Source organism: Chaetodon trifascialis, chromosome 16 (genome assembly GCF_039877785.1).
Source record: "Chaetodon trifascialis isolate fChaTrf1 chromosome 16, fChaTrf1.hap1, whole genome shotgun sequence".
Classification (NCBI taxonomy): Eukaryota; Metazoa; Chordata; class Actinopteri; order Chaetodontiformes; family Chaetodontidae; genus Chaetodon; species Chaetodon trifascialis.
The window spans coordinates 18,312,463-18,327,248 of record NC_092071.1 but is presented as its reverse complement, the minus strand read 5'-3'; the positions used below and the strand labels follow the sequence as shown (position 1 = coordinate 18,327,248).

General features: G+C 42.5%; 1 protein-coding gene across 1 annotated transcript; it reads left to right on the top strand.

Annotated features, from left to right (window-relative positions):
* The first annotated feature begins 232 nt into the window (after positions 1-232).
* Positions 233-13,153, top strand: ammecr1 (AMMECR nuclear protein 1). Its single transcript, XM_070982832.1, has 6 exons — positions 233-1,849; positions 5,471-5,581; positions 6,861-6,975; positions 7,192-7,282; positions 7,393-7,489; positions 8,640-13,153. The coding sequence occupies exons 1-6, from the start codon at positions 1,374-1,376 to the stop codon at positions 8,752-8,754; spliced, it is 1,005 nt and encodes a 334-aa protein (XP_070838933.1). The 5' UTR covers positions 233-1,373; the 3' UTR covers positions 8,755-13,153.
* The last annotated feature ends 1,633 nt before the right edge of the window (positions 13,154-14,786 follow it).

Here is a 14,786-nt window from a genome sequence, read left to right as displayed (position 1 = left end):
ACTATTTAAAAAGAAAGTCACAACTTCAGTCTGTGTTTTAGCCCACAGAGACGCTTGGTTGCAGGATAAATCACCTGAGTCAAACACATCGAGTCCTCTTTACGGCATTCACACTGAAGAGCAGAATAACTAACAGGCCTATAGTGGAGAGACTGCGCTTTTCAGCTCTACGCCTTTTACAGCTGACGGACACCGCTACTTTTTTCATGCACGCACGCACGCATACACGCGTATGGACGTCGTGAGCGCGCATGCTTCCATCGCACCGCACATTTCTCCTGAATTGCAAATTTGATACCCCCCGAAAGCTACGCATAATGTGTAGCAACCGGGCGCAACACATTTTCTGAATCCGCTTCCGGAGTGCCGACGACACCGATGCCCACAGACTGATCACAGGGCTTTTACCCGAACAGCACTGAATGGTAGCAGCTGAGAGACGGGTGCGGAGCGAGGGTTGCCAAACCCGGAGGATTTCTCACGGTTCACGGACTAGAATGCTCTTCTATATGTATCCCCATAAACGGATGACAACCTCCAAACAATCCTGTACTGAAAACTTTCAGCTCTCCATTTGACGCGGGGGTGTTATTGAGATTTTTTTGAAACCAGGTCCAAGAACAGACATCACGCAGGTGCAAACTGTGGGCTAACGGTACTGAAATGACTTGCTCGGCGCTGACGCGTTTCATTGTGCCATGCCAGCCCCGCATTGTCAGATGCCATTTTACCCTGCGTTATCCCAGCGTCTGGAATTCCAACATACTGGGCCTGTTGTGTAATTAGAAGTTCGTGAGGCAGTGGCAAACAAGCTGGTGCAATGAGAAGCTACGCTACCCAAGACATTGTGCGCAATTTGTGCTGAAGCTTATGGGTCCTGCGTACTCAAGCTCCCGGCTTCCACTTGGAGAGGTGTGCTGCGGGGCTACGGCGCACTGGCTGTCGGCTTCACATCTGGACCGCCTGGCTACTGTCATCTGCGGCCTGTTCGGACTGTGCACTCCCTGAACTTGTACGTTTAAGGGGAACTGACTGAGCTCGCCTCGGATGGTGTCGTATTAGGGAGAAGGGGTGAATATTTTCCTGGGACTTGACATTATCGGTGATCCACTGGAACACCGTGGTCCAAAGCTGGACTGGCTGACTACTCATGGAAAAAACGCTTATCCAGCTATGGATTTTGCGTAGCGAAGTCACGCATTTTTAAAGGCAACGCTAGGGTGACATTGCAGTCTTCTCACCACATCGGTTATTTCGTCGTCCGACAAAAAAATAAAAGAGTGAAAGTGGAGTATTGTCCGTCGTACGTATCAACGCAGTGGGATTTCTACGTCTGGTCGGCGTTCCCCCCCACCCTTCCCGCGGTGACGGTTATGGGTCGGAAGCGGTGTGTCGGTGCAGATTGTTCCAAGATGGCGGCCGGGTGCTGCGGGGTGAAGAAGCAGAAACTGTCGGGATCGCCCGGGTCGGGGGGTCCCGGCGGGGTGGGGGCGGGAAGCGGGGTGGCAGGAACCGGACATTGTGGCTCGGAGTTGGGGATTGGCTCCTCCGCGACCGTTGCAGCAACGGCGAACGTTAGCAGAGCCAACGGCCTGGGGGGACCCGGGGGTAACGTTAGCGGCAGCAGTAGTAGTAGTGGTAGCAGCGGCACAAACGCTCTGTCCCCAGCCCCGGCTGGTTACACTTCATCCGGCCTCTCCCCGAATCTCAGCTCGGGACCCGGCTCGGGAAGTGGAGGCAGAAAAATGGTCGTCTCAGCGGAGATGTGCTGCTTCTGTTTTGACGTGCTTTATTGCCATCTGTACGGATACCAACCTCCGAGAACACCCAGGTTTACAAATGATCCCTAGTGAGTATTTTTGTCTTTTGTTGTTTTGCTGCATGTCAAAGCTCACTGATGTATTCTTTCCACAAATGTCTTTTAAGGCACTCTTGATGGGTTTACCTTTGGAATCTGCTTCAGTTTTGAGGGCACAAACTGTCACATCGAAACAACATTTTACCAAAGATGAATTTAACGTGAAAAGCTCACGATCACAGCTTCATTTGGCCAAGTTGGAATTTGGGCCTTGTCAAAGAGATTGACTGCACTGGCCTGCAGCTGAACTAAATCTCACATTAACGTTACAATGAATGATTTGATGTGTTATCAAGCTCCGCTACATATCACGGAACGATGTCCGCCGTCACTTTCAGATTTTCGGTCGCTACTCGGCGAAAAACAAAACAAAAAACAACATTTTCGCGATACTGTTTGTCCAACTCGAAAAACACTGGCTAACATTAGCTAAGCCGTTTGCTACTTGCTAATATTAGCTAGCCACTAACACTTCAGCTAAAAGAAACAGGGTGGAACGAGTAAGATAACATCGCTTGTTTTTTCGGTTTGACAACAGTAGTTTTGATACTTCGGATGGACCATTAAAACTCCGAAATACAACACACGTATACAAAACATCAAAAGTTAACACGAGTATCCTTAATCTTTTAAGTTGCCCTCAATGAACTCTGGGTTGCCACATACTAGGCTTAGCTTTGTTAGCCTTGAGCTACATTAGCTTAGCAACGAGGTACCAATGAGCTTGTAGTAATTAATTTAATTGTAAATGTGTTATAAAGTGTCCCTGGTATCTTTGTCAGATTTCCGGTCATATTACTCGGTCGTTTTACAGCAGGTTTGGTTCGCTAAGTGGTCTGTCCAGTCGAGGGAAAATAACAGTAATAGCCGATTTAGCATCAAGCCAACAAAGAAAAGGTGGTTCTTGCTAAGTACTAAGCAGTCCTAAGCATTCCTTATGGCCACATTTAACTAAAAAAACAGCATTGACAATGTTAGATAACCGTCACAAACACGGTGTTTAATCACTGGCAACATCCACTGAATATTAGATTTTTATGTGTTATGACCAATTGAACCATGACAATAATAAATGTATTTTTTCTGTCCGTTGACCCCACCTCATAGCAGCGTTGAGAAGGGACAGCATGTGACTTTGCGGCCGTTTAACTGACATTCTGAGGTCGTGAGGGGATTGTTAACCATCTCAACCATGGATGACGAATCCAGTGTATGGACCAGTTAACTTTGGAGTGATTTATTGACAAGGGCAAACTTTAAATGTGTCAAAATAGTCAAAGGAGTTGCTTAATAGTGATTTGTTTTTTAAACGTGCCTGTCTACTGTCATGTGACAAATTAAAGTTAAGCTTGCACTTTGCCATAAAGACACTAAATACATTATCACATGATGGGCTGTTAATGGTATGTAAATATTTTCAACATCCCCAAGATGTGTGCTGGAAAGTATTATCTATTATTGGAAACAATCTCTCACACATATTCTATATGTACAAAATAAAGCAACTCCTATTCTCTTTGTACTTTGCACATTCACATCAAGAGGATTTATTTCTTTTTTTTATCATTATCATATTTTTTTTTGTCTTTGCATGTGTTGCTGATGCTGTTTTGAATTATAAATCTGTTGAAATGCTGCTACTGGCACATTGACCTTCGAGAGAAAATCCGATATGTTGGACCCTTTTCATTATGCAAGTGCATTCTCAATATCTTATCACACTAACATCTCTGCACAGAGTCTATCTGAAACTCCCCTAACCATCTCCACGCAAAAGGCTTTGCATATTCAAATGTGAGACGCATTTGAAACTCACACTGAACTGACGTGTCCAAGATTGCACACATGGTTGCTGCTATTAATTCATGCACAAGTCAGTTGTGCTTTCTCAGACTGTTGTCCCAGTGTTGCCCGAGCCTAGTTCGGCAAACCAGATTAGTATTGCCACTGATAACACACGTGAAACACACTCAAAAAAATCATCTGGTGTTAGTATTTTAATGTAAAAATACCCTTTGAAACACTGTCTCCAAGGCTCAGTCCAATAGCCACATGAAGCCTTAAACCAAAGGTTACCTGATGTCACCAGTGTAATTTGAATCAGTGCCTCATTGCGAGAGGATGTGAGGCCTTAGTGTGTGAAAATATGTCAAACGCCATGCGACCTGGGCAATGGCGTTTTGTTATCAGTTAAAAAAAGATTCAAACAAAGTGAAATATATGACTAACATAGTGTGAGGCTCATATTTCATGTGCAGTTATAATACAATTATTTGCTGTTGATTCTCAATAATACAGTTATAGCTTTCATATTATTAGTAATGTGTGATCATAAAAGATGAAAACAAAAACATAATCTTGCCTTCATGAATGAAGAACTAGACATTTTCGTTTGTTTTTTTCCGTCAGTGAGAGCACGGTAAATTGTGGGTGATTTCCCTCAGTAAAACATAGATAAATTGTTCATAAAGGGCTCAGAACATCAGTGAGTTTTACACAATGGGGGCTTTCAAATGTTTTTTTAAGCTTATAGTACCAACCTATGTATGCCAACCTATTGACATGGCCCCTCTGACACTTTGACTGATTTGAGCCTGCAACATTATCAGAATCCAAACCTCTCTTAGAGAAGTAAATCCCATTCAAATGGATCTAAAGTCTGTCAATCTGAAAGGGTGAACACAGAGATTGCGCCTAACCACCATGTCATACCAAGATCTAAACTCAACCAGTCACCCATGACCAGGAATGTAGTAGGCCACCAATGTGAAAACTACCACAGGTCTGAGAAACTCATACTTAGGGTCTGTAGTGTCCTCGGCATGTCCTTCACTTAAGGGCATTGTCAGATTGAATTATTGAAATGCTCAACGCAAATGCAAAGTCTGACATAGTCACAGTGCTCCGCTTATGGGGCTTTTTTCCCCTGTCTTGATTCAAGAGTGTGGTCTTTGAATTTGAGAGCATGACTTACTCATTTCACGTTCAGATTTCGTAATGCTCAAAACCCACTGCTCGTGCTCAAATAGCCCCTGCTTGTGCCTAGATTTGCTCAGATTTTGCTTAAACTGCATGCTTGCGCTCAGATGCATTGTTCCTTGCACAGACTTCATGCACTCCGGCTCCAGCCCTTCTCCTCACTCGTGAAACGTCTGCACTCAGATCTCCTCTCTGCTCTCTTTGCGCAATAACCCGGTCAAAATTCCCCAGCTGGTTGAATGCCAGGTGTTGACCAATGAGATGATCCCTGTCTCATTGCGGGCGTGTTCGCTTTGCTTCTTAGCGCTTATAGGCGTTACCCTTTAACTGGGTTCATCCACTCTCACCCTCCACGCCTTTATTACATGTATATAAGAAGTTATCCAGTCAAGGGTGGACAGATGGCTGTGAACAAAAGCCTGCAGTCTTGGATGAAAACTGATCCATCGTGGTGTAAAAGACAATAGTCCCAATTCTGCTGAATGTGAATAACAACTGTGGTGTACTGAAACAGAATGAACTGGCGATGTGAACTGTTAAACAACTTTTGTACACAACAGAAATGTAGATGTGGCGTGCAAGTTATTAAAGTCTCTAACGTCTTTAACCCGGCCTCTTGTTGTTGTTTTTCAGCCCGCTGTTTGTCACATGGAAAATAGGCAGAGACAAGCGGTTGAGGGGTTGTATAGGTACATTTTCTGCCATGAATCTGCACTCAGGACTCAGGGAGTACACCCTTACCAGGTAAGTTCTTTTTCCAGCTGTAGACCAAATGCTGTGATAGAGCACTAGAGTGGAGTAAATTAAAGTAACAGACAAGCATAGTACAATCAAGACCCCTAACATGGCTGATGTTCTGTGATCACTTGAAGTAAATTACCACCACAGCTGATAGTTGGCCTGTGCATGACTGCAAAAAACACCATTTCTGTTATTACTTGATATTGTTCTGTGTCATTTCTGTAGCTTGCTGTAACGCTGTGTGTCTCTTTGACCCGAGCTTATGATGGTTTATAAAGTTCTAAATGTCGTTAAGTCAGGTTTTCCATGAAGGTCGATTGAAAGTATATTCTGAAAAAAAAATGAAGACAAGGTTTTATATACTGTGTATGTCTTTAACTGTCAGACAAACAGCAGTTACATCGTGCTACCAACACAATGAGTTGTTAATAGTGGGGACGATGTAGAAAGATGCAAAAGTCTTTTGTCTTGATGACCTGGCACTCACACCAAGAGGACAAAGCCATAAATGAAATGTATTGTTGAAACTTGATTGTAATGTATGAACTGCTGTAAAGATGTTTAAATTCCAAACTGTAAAGTTTTGATAATAAAGAGTCAATGTGTAGTTGTATTGGTTAGTCTTTTACCCCTCCAGATAAACACAATGGCACAGGTTGAACCCACCCTGGTGGTTGATCTGAACGGATCGATTGTCTGGCTCGTTGGTTAAAAGCTGGTCGTGCGCCACTTGGCTTGGCTGGGCAAGTGTTTTAATCAGAAAGCTTCAGTATGTTATTGACATTTAAAGATCTTGTGACTCATAACATGGAGCAGGTATCTGTAAGGACAGAAACTAAAACTTAATTTCATCACTTCACGGTGACATTGTTTTAAAAGCCTCCCACAGAGTGAGTGGTAACCCTGCCCTCTCTAAATACCTGCTGTGGAATTTCTTCATTAGCGCTTCGTGACCTGAAGGCAGACACAGCTGACCCGTCAAACACATGTAAACACACACAGCTGTGTACAGACGCACGCATTACAAACAGCACAGCGAGACGCCACGATCAGAGTCCACGCTGGCCTCTGTATGTCTGTGGGCCATGCATTAGAGAAAAGGCCTTGTTTATCTCATGTTTGATTGGAAACCTGCCCTCAACTTCAAAATAAATACATGAAAAAAGGTTATTTTAGTGCTTTGCATTCAAATCATGCACATGCTAATCAGAATTTTGGGTGTCTTGATCACTATTCTCTGAATCACCTCTTGCAATGGTGTTTTCTTTACTTATGCCCGCAGTGCCCTTAAAGACAGCCGCTTCCCCCCTATGACAAGGGATGAGCTGCCTCGCCTCTTCTGCTCAGTGTCTCTTCTCACCAACTTTGAAGACGTCGGTGATTACCTTGACTGGGAGGTAAGAGACACGGTTTGCTGAAACACTGGCATTGAGAATTGTGGCGCGGCACAGCTTAAATGCTCATTCAAACGTGCGTCTTTCTTTGTGCTGTGAATACGCAGCAGCTCCTCCACACAAACAAACGCGAGCACTCTGCACTTGACTTGTTTGGATGGAGTGGTTCATGGGTTTAAAATATATGGTTTCTTTGGTCACGCCTGTCTTGAATTCTAGGTGGGTGTTCACGGTATTAGGATAGAGTTTTTCAATGAAAAAGGATCAAAGCGCACCGCCACCTACCTACCAGAGGTTGCAAAGGAGCAAGGTGAGATCTTTTTGTGCCTCTAACAATGCTGCCTCACCTGCTCTTCATGAAGATGACATAATGTGGTTTTTCAGAGATGTGTAAAGAGATTCAACTCTTGTTTTATTAAGGTTGGGACCACATTCAAACCATAGATTCCTTACTACGAAAGGGAGGTTACAAAGCTCCCATCACAAATGACTTCAGGAAGACCATTAAGTTAACCAGGTAAGAACATGCTGGTTGTATTCATTTACCCACAGACATGCTGATATACTGACCTGTCACTGATGTACTCTTTGTTTTCCTTCTACCTTCATTTACTTCCACGTCCCCAAATTGATAGGAGTAAGCCGTATAAAGCTAACATGGCTTTTAAATGGACAAATGTATGATGACATATGGGATCTGTGTCCCAGTCTGTTCACACATCTTTAGGAGCTGCACAGTGAAGAAAGTTGGATAAAACCTTGGGTGAGAGTAGCATAACTCAGTCATTCATTGCTCTACTTTCTTATTAATAACAAAATTCTAATTCCAGTTGTAACAAAAAAGACCAAACTTCTTAATTGCAACATTATTTATTTAAATATTTTTGTATACATCACACAAAATAAAACCCCTCCCTATGCCTCCTTTCCCCTCCAAACCCGTCCCCACAGCCTCCCGCCTGTCAGCGTTTCGGCAGGGCACAGTGTGAGCACTCTGTTGTTGTCGTCTTGACCGCAGAAACACGGTACACTTTTCAGATTTTAGCTGTATTTCGAGCAGGTGCTTACTCAGGTTAGACGTGTTCCCTGGCCAGCTTTGCATTTCACATTACAAATATTTCAGCAGGTGTTGCAACACAACCACACCGCTGTCTGCTCACCATTGCCCTGACTCACTGTGCTGTTGGGGTGACGCCGTCTTGCTCTCTCTTCCTCTCTACACCGTAAGATACTCTCAGACCCATTTGCTCTCTCAGGCACCACAATTTGGCACTGATTGACTTACACGGGTACCAAGGTAACTGGGTCAGTACCCTCCAAAGTACTGAATTTGGTGCTCAACCCGAGTAGGAGCCAAATTTTGATAAGGAAGAAGAATGTGTGGAATAAAAAAACATGATATCTTCTGCTTCTGCTGCATACATTTAAAAAAAAAAAAAAACTGTCCAGTGTGAGTTCAGCAGTGTCAGCGGAAGAAAAACAGATGCTCAAAAATTTCTGTGTTTCTGACATTTTCCAAGGTCTAGCATTGACTCTTCAGTGTTAAACAGATTGTTCAGGCTTACAGTAGCCACAGCACTTTGGTGCAGACTGTGTCAGATCACAGCTTTCCCAGCGTGACACGAGGGTCAGAGAGCCTCTACTAACACCTCTCTCCTCATCCCTAGGTACCGTAGCGAGAAGATGACAATGGGTTATGCAGAGTACATCGCCCACCGCCAGCACCATCACTACCAGAATGGCATTGGGCACCCTCTACCACCCTACAACCATTATTCCTGACAGCGAGCCGCATGACCAATCATTGGACCTCTCCGCGGACCTTTTCCCAGGAGAGCCCGCCCCCTCCTGGTCTAGCTATTTCTACTACTGTACCATTTTATGATGATAGTTTCCGTTGCCATGCTGGCCGTCTCCCAGACGTTGACATGGCAACGGGTGGCAACGAAGCATCATTTGATTATGGCAAGAAATCCACGTTTGTTTTTCTTTGCCTGTGGTTAAGTTTTTGCAGCATATGTAAACTTCTATCTATAACCCCTGTCATTCATATTTTTTGAAAATTAAACAAATACTAGATTTTATTAATCTTACGTATTTTCAGCAAACCTAATCAGGTGTTTGATTCTGTGGATGGAAGGAAGTCTCTTACGGTGGATTAGTTCCGCGCTTATATTGTTTAGGCTCTGCTACGATTTTACATTTACTAAGAAAATTCTTTCTTTTTTCTTTTCCTTCTTTTCTTGATCTTACTATCCAGACATGTATACCATGTAGCAAGGCAACCGCAGTTCTCAAAGGCTGTGTCGTCTCTATTCTGATTCCTCTCAAAAAAAAGACAAACAAACAAAAAAAAAAACGATTGACTGTTGAGGTTGTTTTAGCCTTGTTAACTCTTGTAGTGTTGTAGTTGGGACTATATATTGGGATCTGTATACTCCAAAGTATAGATAGTAGGATTGTGATGCCCTTTAACCGGCCTTTGCTGGTAGTGTTTGTCTGAGCTCACAATCGTGTGTGTATTCCTGTGTGTGGATATAGATATTGGTCTGCTACAAAATGAACACCAGTAGAGTGAATTAGAAATTGGATTTTTTCACCCAAAGATCCCCTACAGAGATTTTTTTGGGAAACGTCCTCCCGAGTATTTGTAGTGTGTTGTGGTGGAACCTGTAAACCTTGAACTGTTTGGCTAGAGCTCACGGCGACGTTCCCTCGTTTTCCGTTTCACTTTTTTTTTTCTTCTTTTTTTTTTTTTGTTTAAACTTTAAGGTAATTGTGGAGGAAGCCATTTTTTGTCTGAGGATAATTACGTCTGCGCAGGTGATTTGTTAATTCTGTGTGTAAAAACGGGCCACAAGTGGGTCTGATCTCCCCGCATTGGAGAGGGGGAGCAGGCGGATCTCCGGGTCCCTTGCAGGAAAAAAAAACAAACAAAAAAAGTATGTGCATGAACGATGATTTCATTTAAATTTACTGTGTCTGTTGGTTTCTGAGTTTACAGGCAGGGAGTCACTTGACAGGGACATGCTATAACTACTTAAAGCCATATTCTCTTTTTATTCCACACTTTGTAAGAGTCGCCTGTCGTTTGGCTTGAAGCGTTTGCATTCGGTGCCACTTAACTGGTCACTAATACATTGGGTCTTAAACCTCTGAATGCAAACTTCCACCAGCCATCCTCAGGCAAGGCTGCACCACTGAATACCAGTCAAACCTGGCGGTTTCAGTCATTCGTCGGATGTCTTGTGTATCGTGTGTCGTTGTGGAAACATTGTCTTGCCTTTTCAGATTATAGCTAACCATTGTCACTCGTCCACAAAGTATGATGTATTCAAATTGTCATTTTTGAATGAAGACACACCACTTGACGCACAAAGGAAGTGATCCACTCAACATGTTTGTGTCATTTAGAAGTGCATGTCACTGTGCTCTGTAGAGCCTCGAGCAGCTGCAGGAAAAGCAGCGAGTCGATTTAGTTGTTGAAACCGCACTACTACTACTACTACTACTACTCTCCTCTGATACTCTGCTGTTCAGTGAGATCCCGTCAATCTGTGTGTCCACGGCACAGGAAATGGTCAGATTCTGTGGTCTGTTTTGTCAGCTGTTTGGCAGTAGGTTAGAGCAAACACAGTTGAATTCGTTAGAGCAGAGTCTCTGCGTGGGGCCAAGCAGCTTGCAGTTAAGGTCTACAAATAAAAAGCCAGGGCTTTGTAAGGACTTAAGAAGCCATTTCCCATCCAAATATTACTTGTTGTGAGTCACATCCACACACTCTAGGCTAGTTGGATTTACTTTCCAGAATGTTTGAACAGTTGAGGATCGTCACGCTGATCCGCTCGCTTTGGGTTCGGTTTTAGTTCTGCTAACTGGAATTTTTGAGAGGTTCTTGTTACTTGACCAACATCTTTCTTCGTAACAGCCTTTACTAACTGGCAGGTTATTTTTCTTTATGCAAAATGTCAAGGGCTTTTGGCACTCCATCCACAGTAACCCGAAATGACCCAGATTTAAGTTGTGTTGCCTTAAATGAATGATTTAATAAACGATGGACCAGTAGATGAAGCTCTGAGTGCTCCTCCGTCCCATGGTTTGCTCTGTCTCAGCCCCATCGTCACACCACAGTGTAGGAGAGGGCCTCAGATGTTTTCTTCACTTGAATGCTGTTGTTAATGCTTTCTTAGACACACGGGGGCCCCTGTATGCCTGCAGTCTCCCGTTTGCTCACGTCTTACCCAGCTGCTGGTCCTCAATTCTTTTATTTTTGAAAGATCCACATGCACTCATTCTCTTAAGATAATGTCAGACACTGTGGTGGTGTTCCCCCAAATGTCGAAACCATGGGAAGACACTTTCATGCCTCCAGTGAAATGTATGCATTTTTGATCAATACACTACATCAGAAGTTTCAAAGAGGAGCAGTCAGGCATTCATTTCCTGGTCCATTCAATACAGCACAACCTGAATTTTTCTGCTGCAAAACCAAATTGACCATGCTCTTTTACATATATGTCTTTGTATACACATGCAATGTATTTTGTTGCATGTATGTATGAGTATGAGACCTATGGTTTTATCCATGATATGCTTGATCTATGGCTTAGACACTCTTATTAACCATTAAGAGATTTAAAAGACAAATATGGTGCTATCGGACCTCATATTGGGGTGGTCACAGCTCGTGACTGGTCATGCGGACTCATTGATCATATCATACTTAAAGATGCTGCATGTAAGATTTGCTCTTTTAGTATACTGCTGTGAGATCAGTGATGGCGGCACATGTCAATACTGAAGGATGTGACTGTCACCGATACAAACAGTAGCCCCACGAATCTGTGCTTTCATTAAGTCCTACGTGGGTGATTTTGGGATCAATTCCCTATGGGAAAAACGGACCGTTACTCTACACATACAGTGAAGAAGGAAAAGTCCCTGCAGCAAACCCGTCATATGGGGCTCTGGAATGTACTGTTAATGGCCGTTATTACAGTTTAACAGCGATATACGAAGAGGAAATCCTACATGTGTTACCTTTACTATCCTTGATATATGCAGATCTGTTCAACAGGTGTTTTTTTTTTTTTTTTCTTTTTTTCTTTTTTTCCTACCAGTGCAAGTCAACACCCCTGCAGGTTTGAAAGGACAAGAAGTCACACGTAGCCTCCCTCCCCTCGATTACTCCCCACACTGTGGCCCGACCTCATGGCCTAGTTTGTCAAGGTGTGATGTGTGTCGTTCGGTAGATGGTGGCAGTACTATTGGTCATTGCCTCTCCTGGAAGATCGGACGCCGCTTTTTTCCGAGCGTGTCCTCCGTTTCTCCTTTAGCTGCTGAATCATTTGACCTCTGAAAGGGCAAGGTTTGAGGTGTTGACTCGTGAAAGGGTCCTGTGTCGAGGCTCTCGCGGCCTCTTAGACTAGGCATGTTGAAGGTAAGCCTCTCCTACAGTGGGACGCAGAGTTAATGTTTTACGTAGAGCACGCAGAAAATAGTCCTGCCTCTGTACTGATTAACTGTTTAAAGCATTGATACCTCATTGGATATTATGGAACGACATTTGTAGTTTGTTGTAGCAGATTGTGTTTTGGTTCCATACCAGGGTTAGAGTTCAGCCTCAGCATTCCTTGTGTGGTCATTCTCATATTTCGTGGAATGCTCAAGCTTGTGTTACCTTCGTATGTTTGACTGAACCAAAGATGCCAGCGGCCATGCCCAAATGCTGCTCTTCAGGCCTGGCTTCCTGTCCTTCCAAAAGACACACCTGCAATTGACAAAATGTTGTTTGTCTTTTTGTTTTTTTTTTTCCTTTTTTTTGTGCGATTTCTCAACTGTCTTGACTTATGAAGCAACCCAATTTTTCAATGAATTTTCATTGAATATCTCTGAAGCCGTACGTGGCATCAAGGATGGTTAAAAATGGTTGCAAATTGTTGTTACTTGTTTATTATTATTATTATTATTATTATTGCTATAATTTACAAAAATGAAAATCCCATGGTGTGCCTCCTAGCTTTATGGGTTTATAAATGTTTTTTTCCCTAAAGACCAGCAGTTATACTTTGTATAAAAGATGGATTTTTCCTTATTTTTTATGCCATTAAAGATGATAAAGCCTGTTTTCTTTACTCTGGACCCAGTAGCTGCACTGGTATACAATCGCACTGATAGATGAATTAAAAAAAAAAAAAAATAAATAAATGAATCAATAATAATAATGATAATGACAAATGAAATAAGAACTACAATAAACTTGTGTTTGAAACTTTTATTAAAAAAAGATTTAAAAAAGAAAATAAAAAAAGAAAATGACTGTTTTTGTACATCAAAATAAATTCTTTTCAAAAGAATATTTTGGATCTAGTTTCAAAATTATTTTAGTGGTTTTCTATGTTCTGAATTTTTGAGACACTGACTTCGAAGATGTGTCACTGTACAAAATGACTTTTTTCTGTTGCAGTGGCCTGATGGGCTGGGAGGGTTGCCTGGTGTAACTCCTCATACCAACTTTTATTTCTTTCCTTCTGATTTTTGGATCCTTTTTTTTTTTTGTCTGCTTTAGTAACTTGAAAAATGTTGATGGAATAATATGAACTGGGAACTTCAAATCCATCCCCTGTAGAGCTAGACCCTTCCTCCTTTCCTATTGAATTGCTGTTAGTGTGACGCGACTTGAAATGGGCATTTATTATGATAGTATGACTCCAAAAGAAAAAAAAACACAAAAAGAAAAAAACAAAAAGAAATTAGAAAAAAAAATTGCAAAAGAAAAGTGTGGGGAGGGTTGACAGAATATATATAGATGGGTTATCTGAGTATGTAAGCAATGGCTGTGAAGATAATGTAGTTTTAAACATTGTTATTACCTTTTAAAATCATTTATTCAATAAAAAAAATATAAAATCAACTGAAGCGAATGTGTCACTATTTTCTTTCAGCACACATCCACACACAGAACTGTTTTTTTTTTTTTTTACATTAAAAAAATACAGAAGAAAAAGTTAAATTTGTCATTTCAACATTTGAAGCAATAGTGTGAATGTGGACTCTTCTCACACCCTTCATGTTTAAAATACTCCACAATGACAAAGCAGACTTTTGTATATTCCTCAAAAACAAGACTGACATATCCCATTTTCATAAGTATTCCTCAGTGCTTGGTTACTGCACCTTTGGCAGCAATGACAGCTTCAAGTCTTCTTGGAAAGGATCCAACAAGCTTGGCGCTCCTCCCTTTTGAAACTTTCTCCCATTCTTGGCAGGATCGTTCAAGCTCAACCAGGTCGGACGGAGAGCATTGGTGCTCAGCCATTTTCAGATCTGTCCACAGATGCTCTGTCGGGTTCAGGTCCAGATTCTTGCTGGGCCACTGCAGGACTTTCAGAGTTCTCCTGTTTTTTCTTGGCAGTGCACTTTAGGTTGTTGTTGAATTACAAACCTTCTCCCCAGCCTGAGATCTGGAACACTGTGGAAAAGGTTTTGAATGCTCTGAATTTTTCTGCATCCATCTTTCCCTCTATCCTTACTGGTCTCCCAGTACCTTGCAGAAAAACATCCCCACAGCGTGATGCTGCCACCAGCCTGCTGGACTGCTGGGATGGTATTACTGAGTTGATGCTCACTGCCTGGTTTCCTCCTCACCCGCTGTCGAGGATAGCGGCCACATAGTTCAATCATGGTTTCATCAGACCAGATGACTTGATGACAGATGTCTTCTCATGGTCTGGGGGTTGTTCAGTTGCCTTTTAGTGAGGAATTGCCTCCATTGATTGATGGTTCCAAACTTCTTCCATTTAAGAATGATGGAGGCC

What these genes read in the sequence shown, in the direction of transcription:
- ammecr1 (XM_070982832.1), top strand. Translation starts at nt 1,374, where the DNA reads ATGGGTCGGAAGCGGTGTGTCGGTGCAGATTGTTCCAAGATGGCGGCC. An exon ending in AGGGAGTACACCCTTACCAG is followed by an intron (nt 5,582 to 6,860) that starts GTAAGTTCTTTT and finishes TTATGCCCGCAG; the next exon opens with TGCCCTTAAAGACAGCCGCT. An exon ending in AAGACCATTAAGTTAACCAG is followed by an intron (nt 7,490 to 8,639) that starts GTAAGAACATGC and finishes CCTCATCCCTAG; the next exon opens with GTACCGTAGCGAGAAGATGA.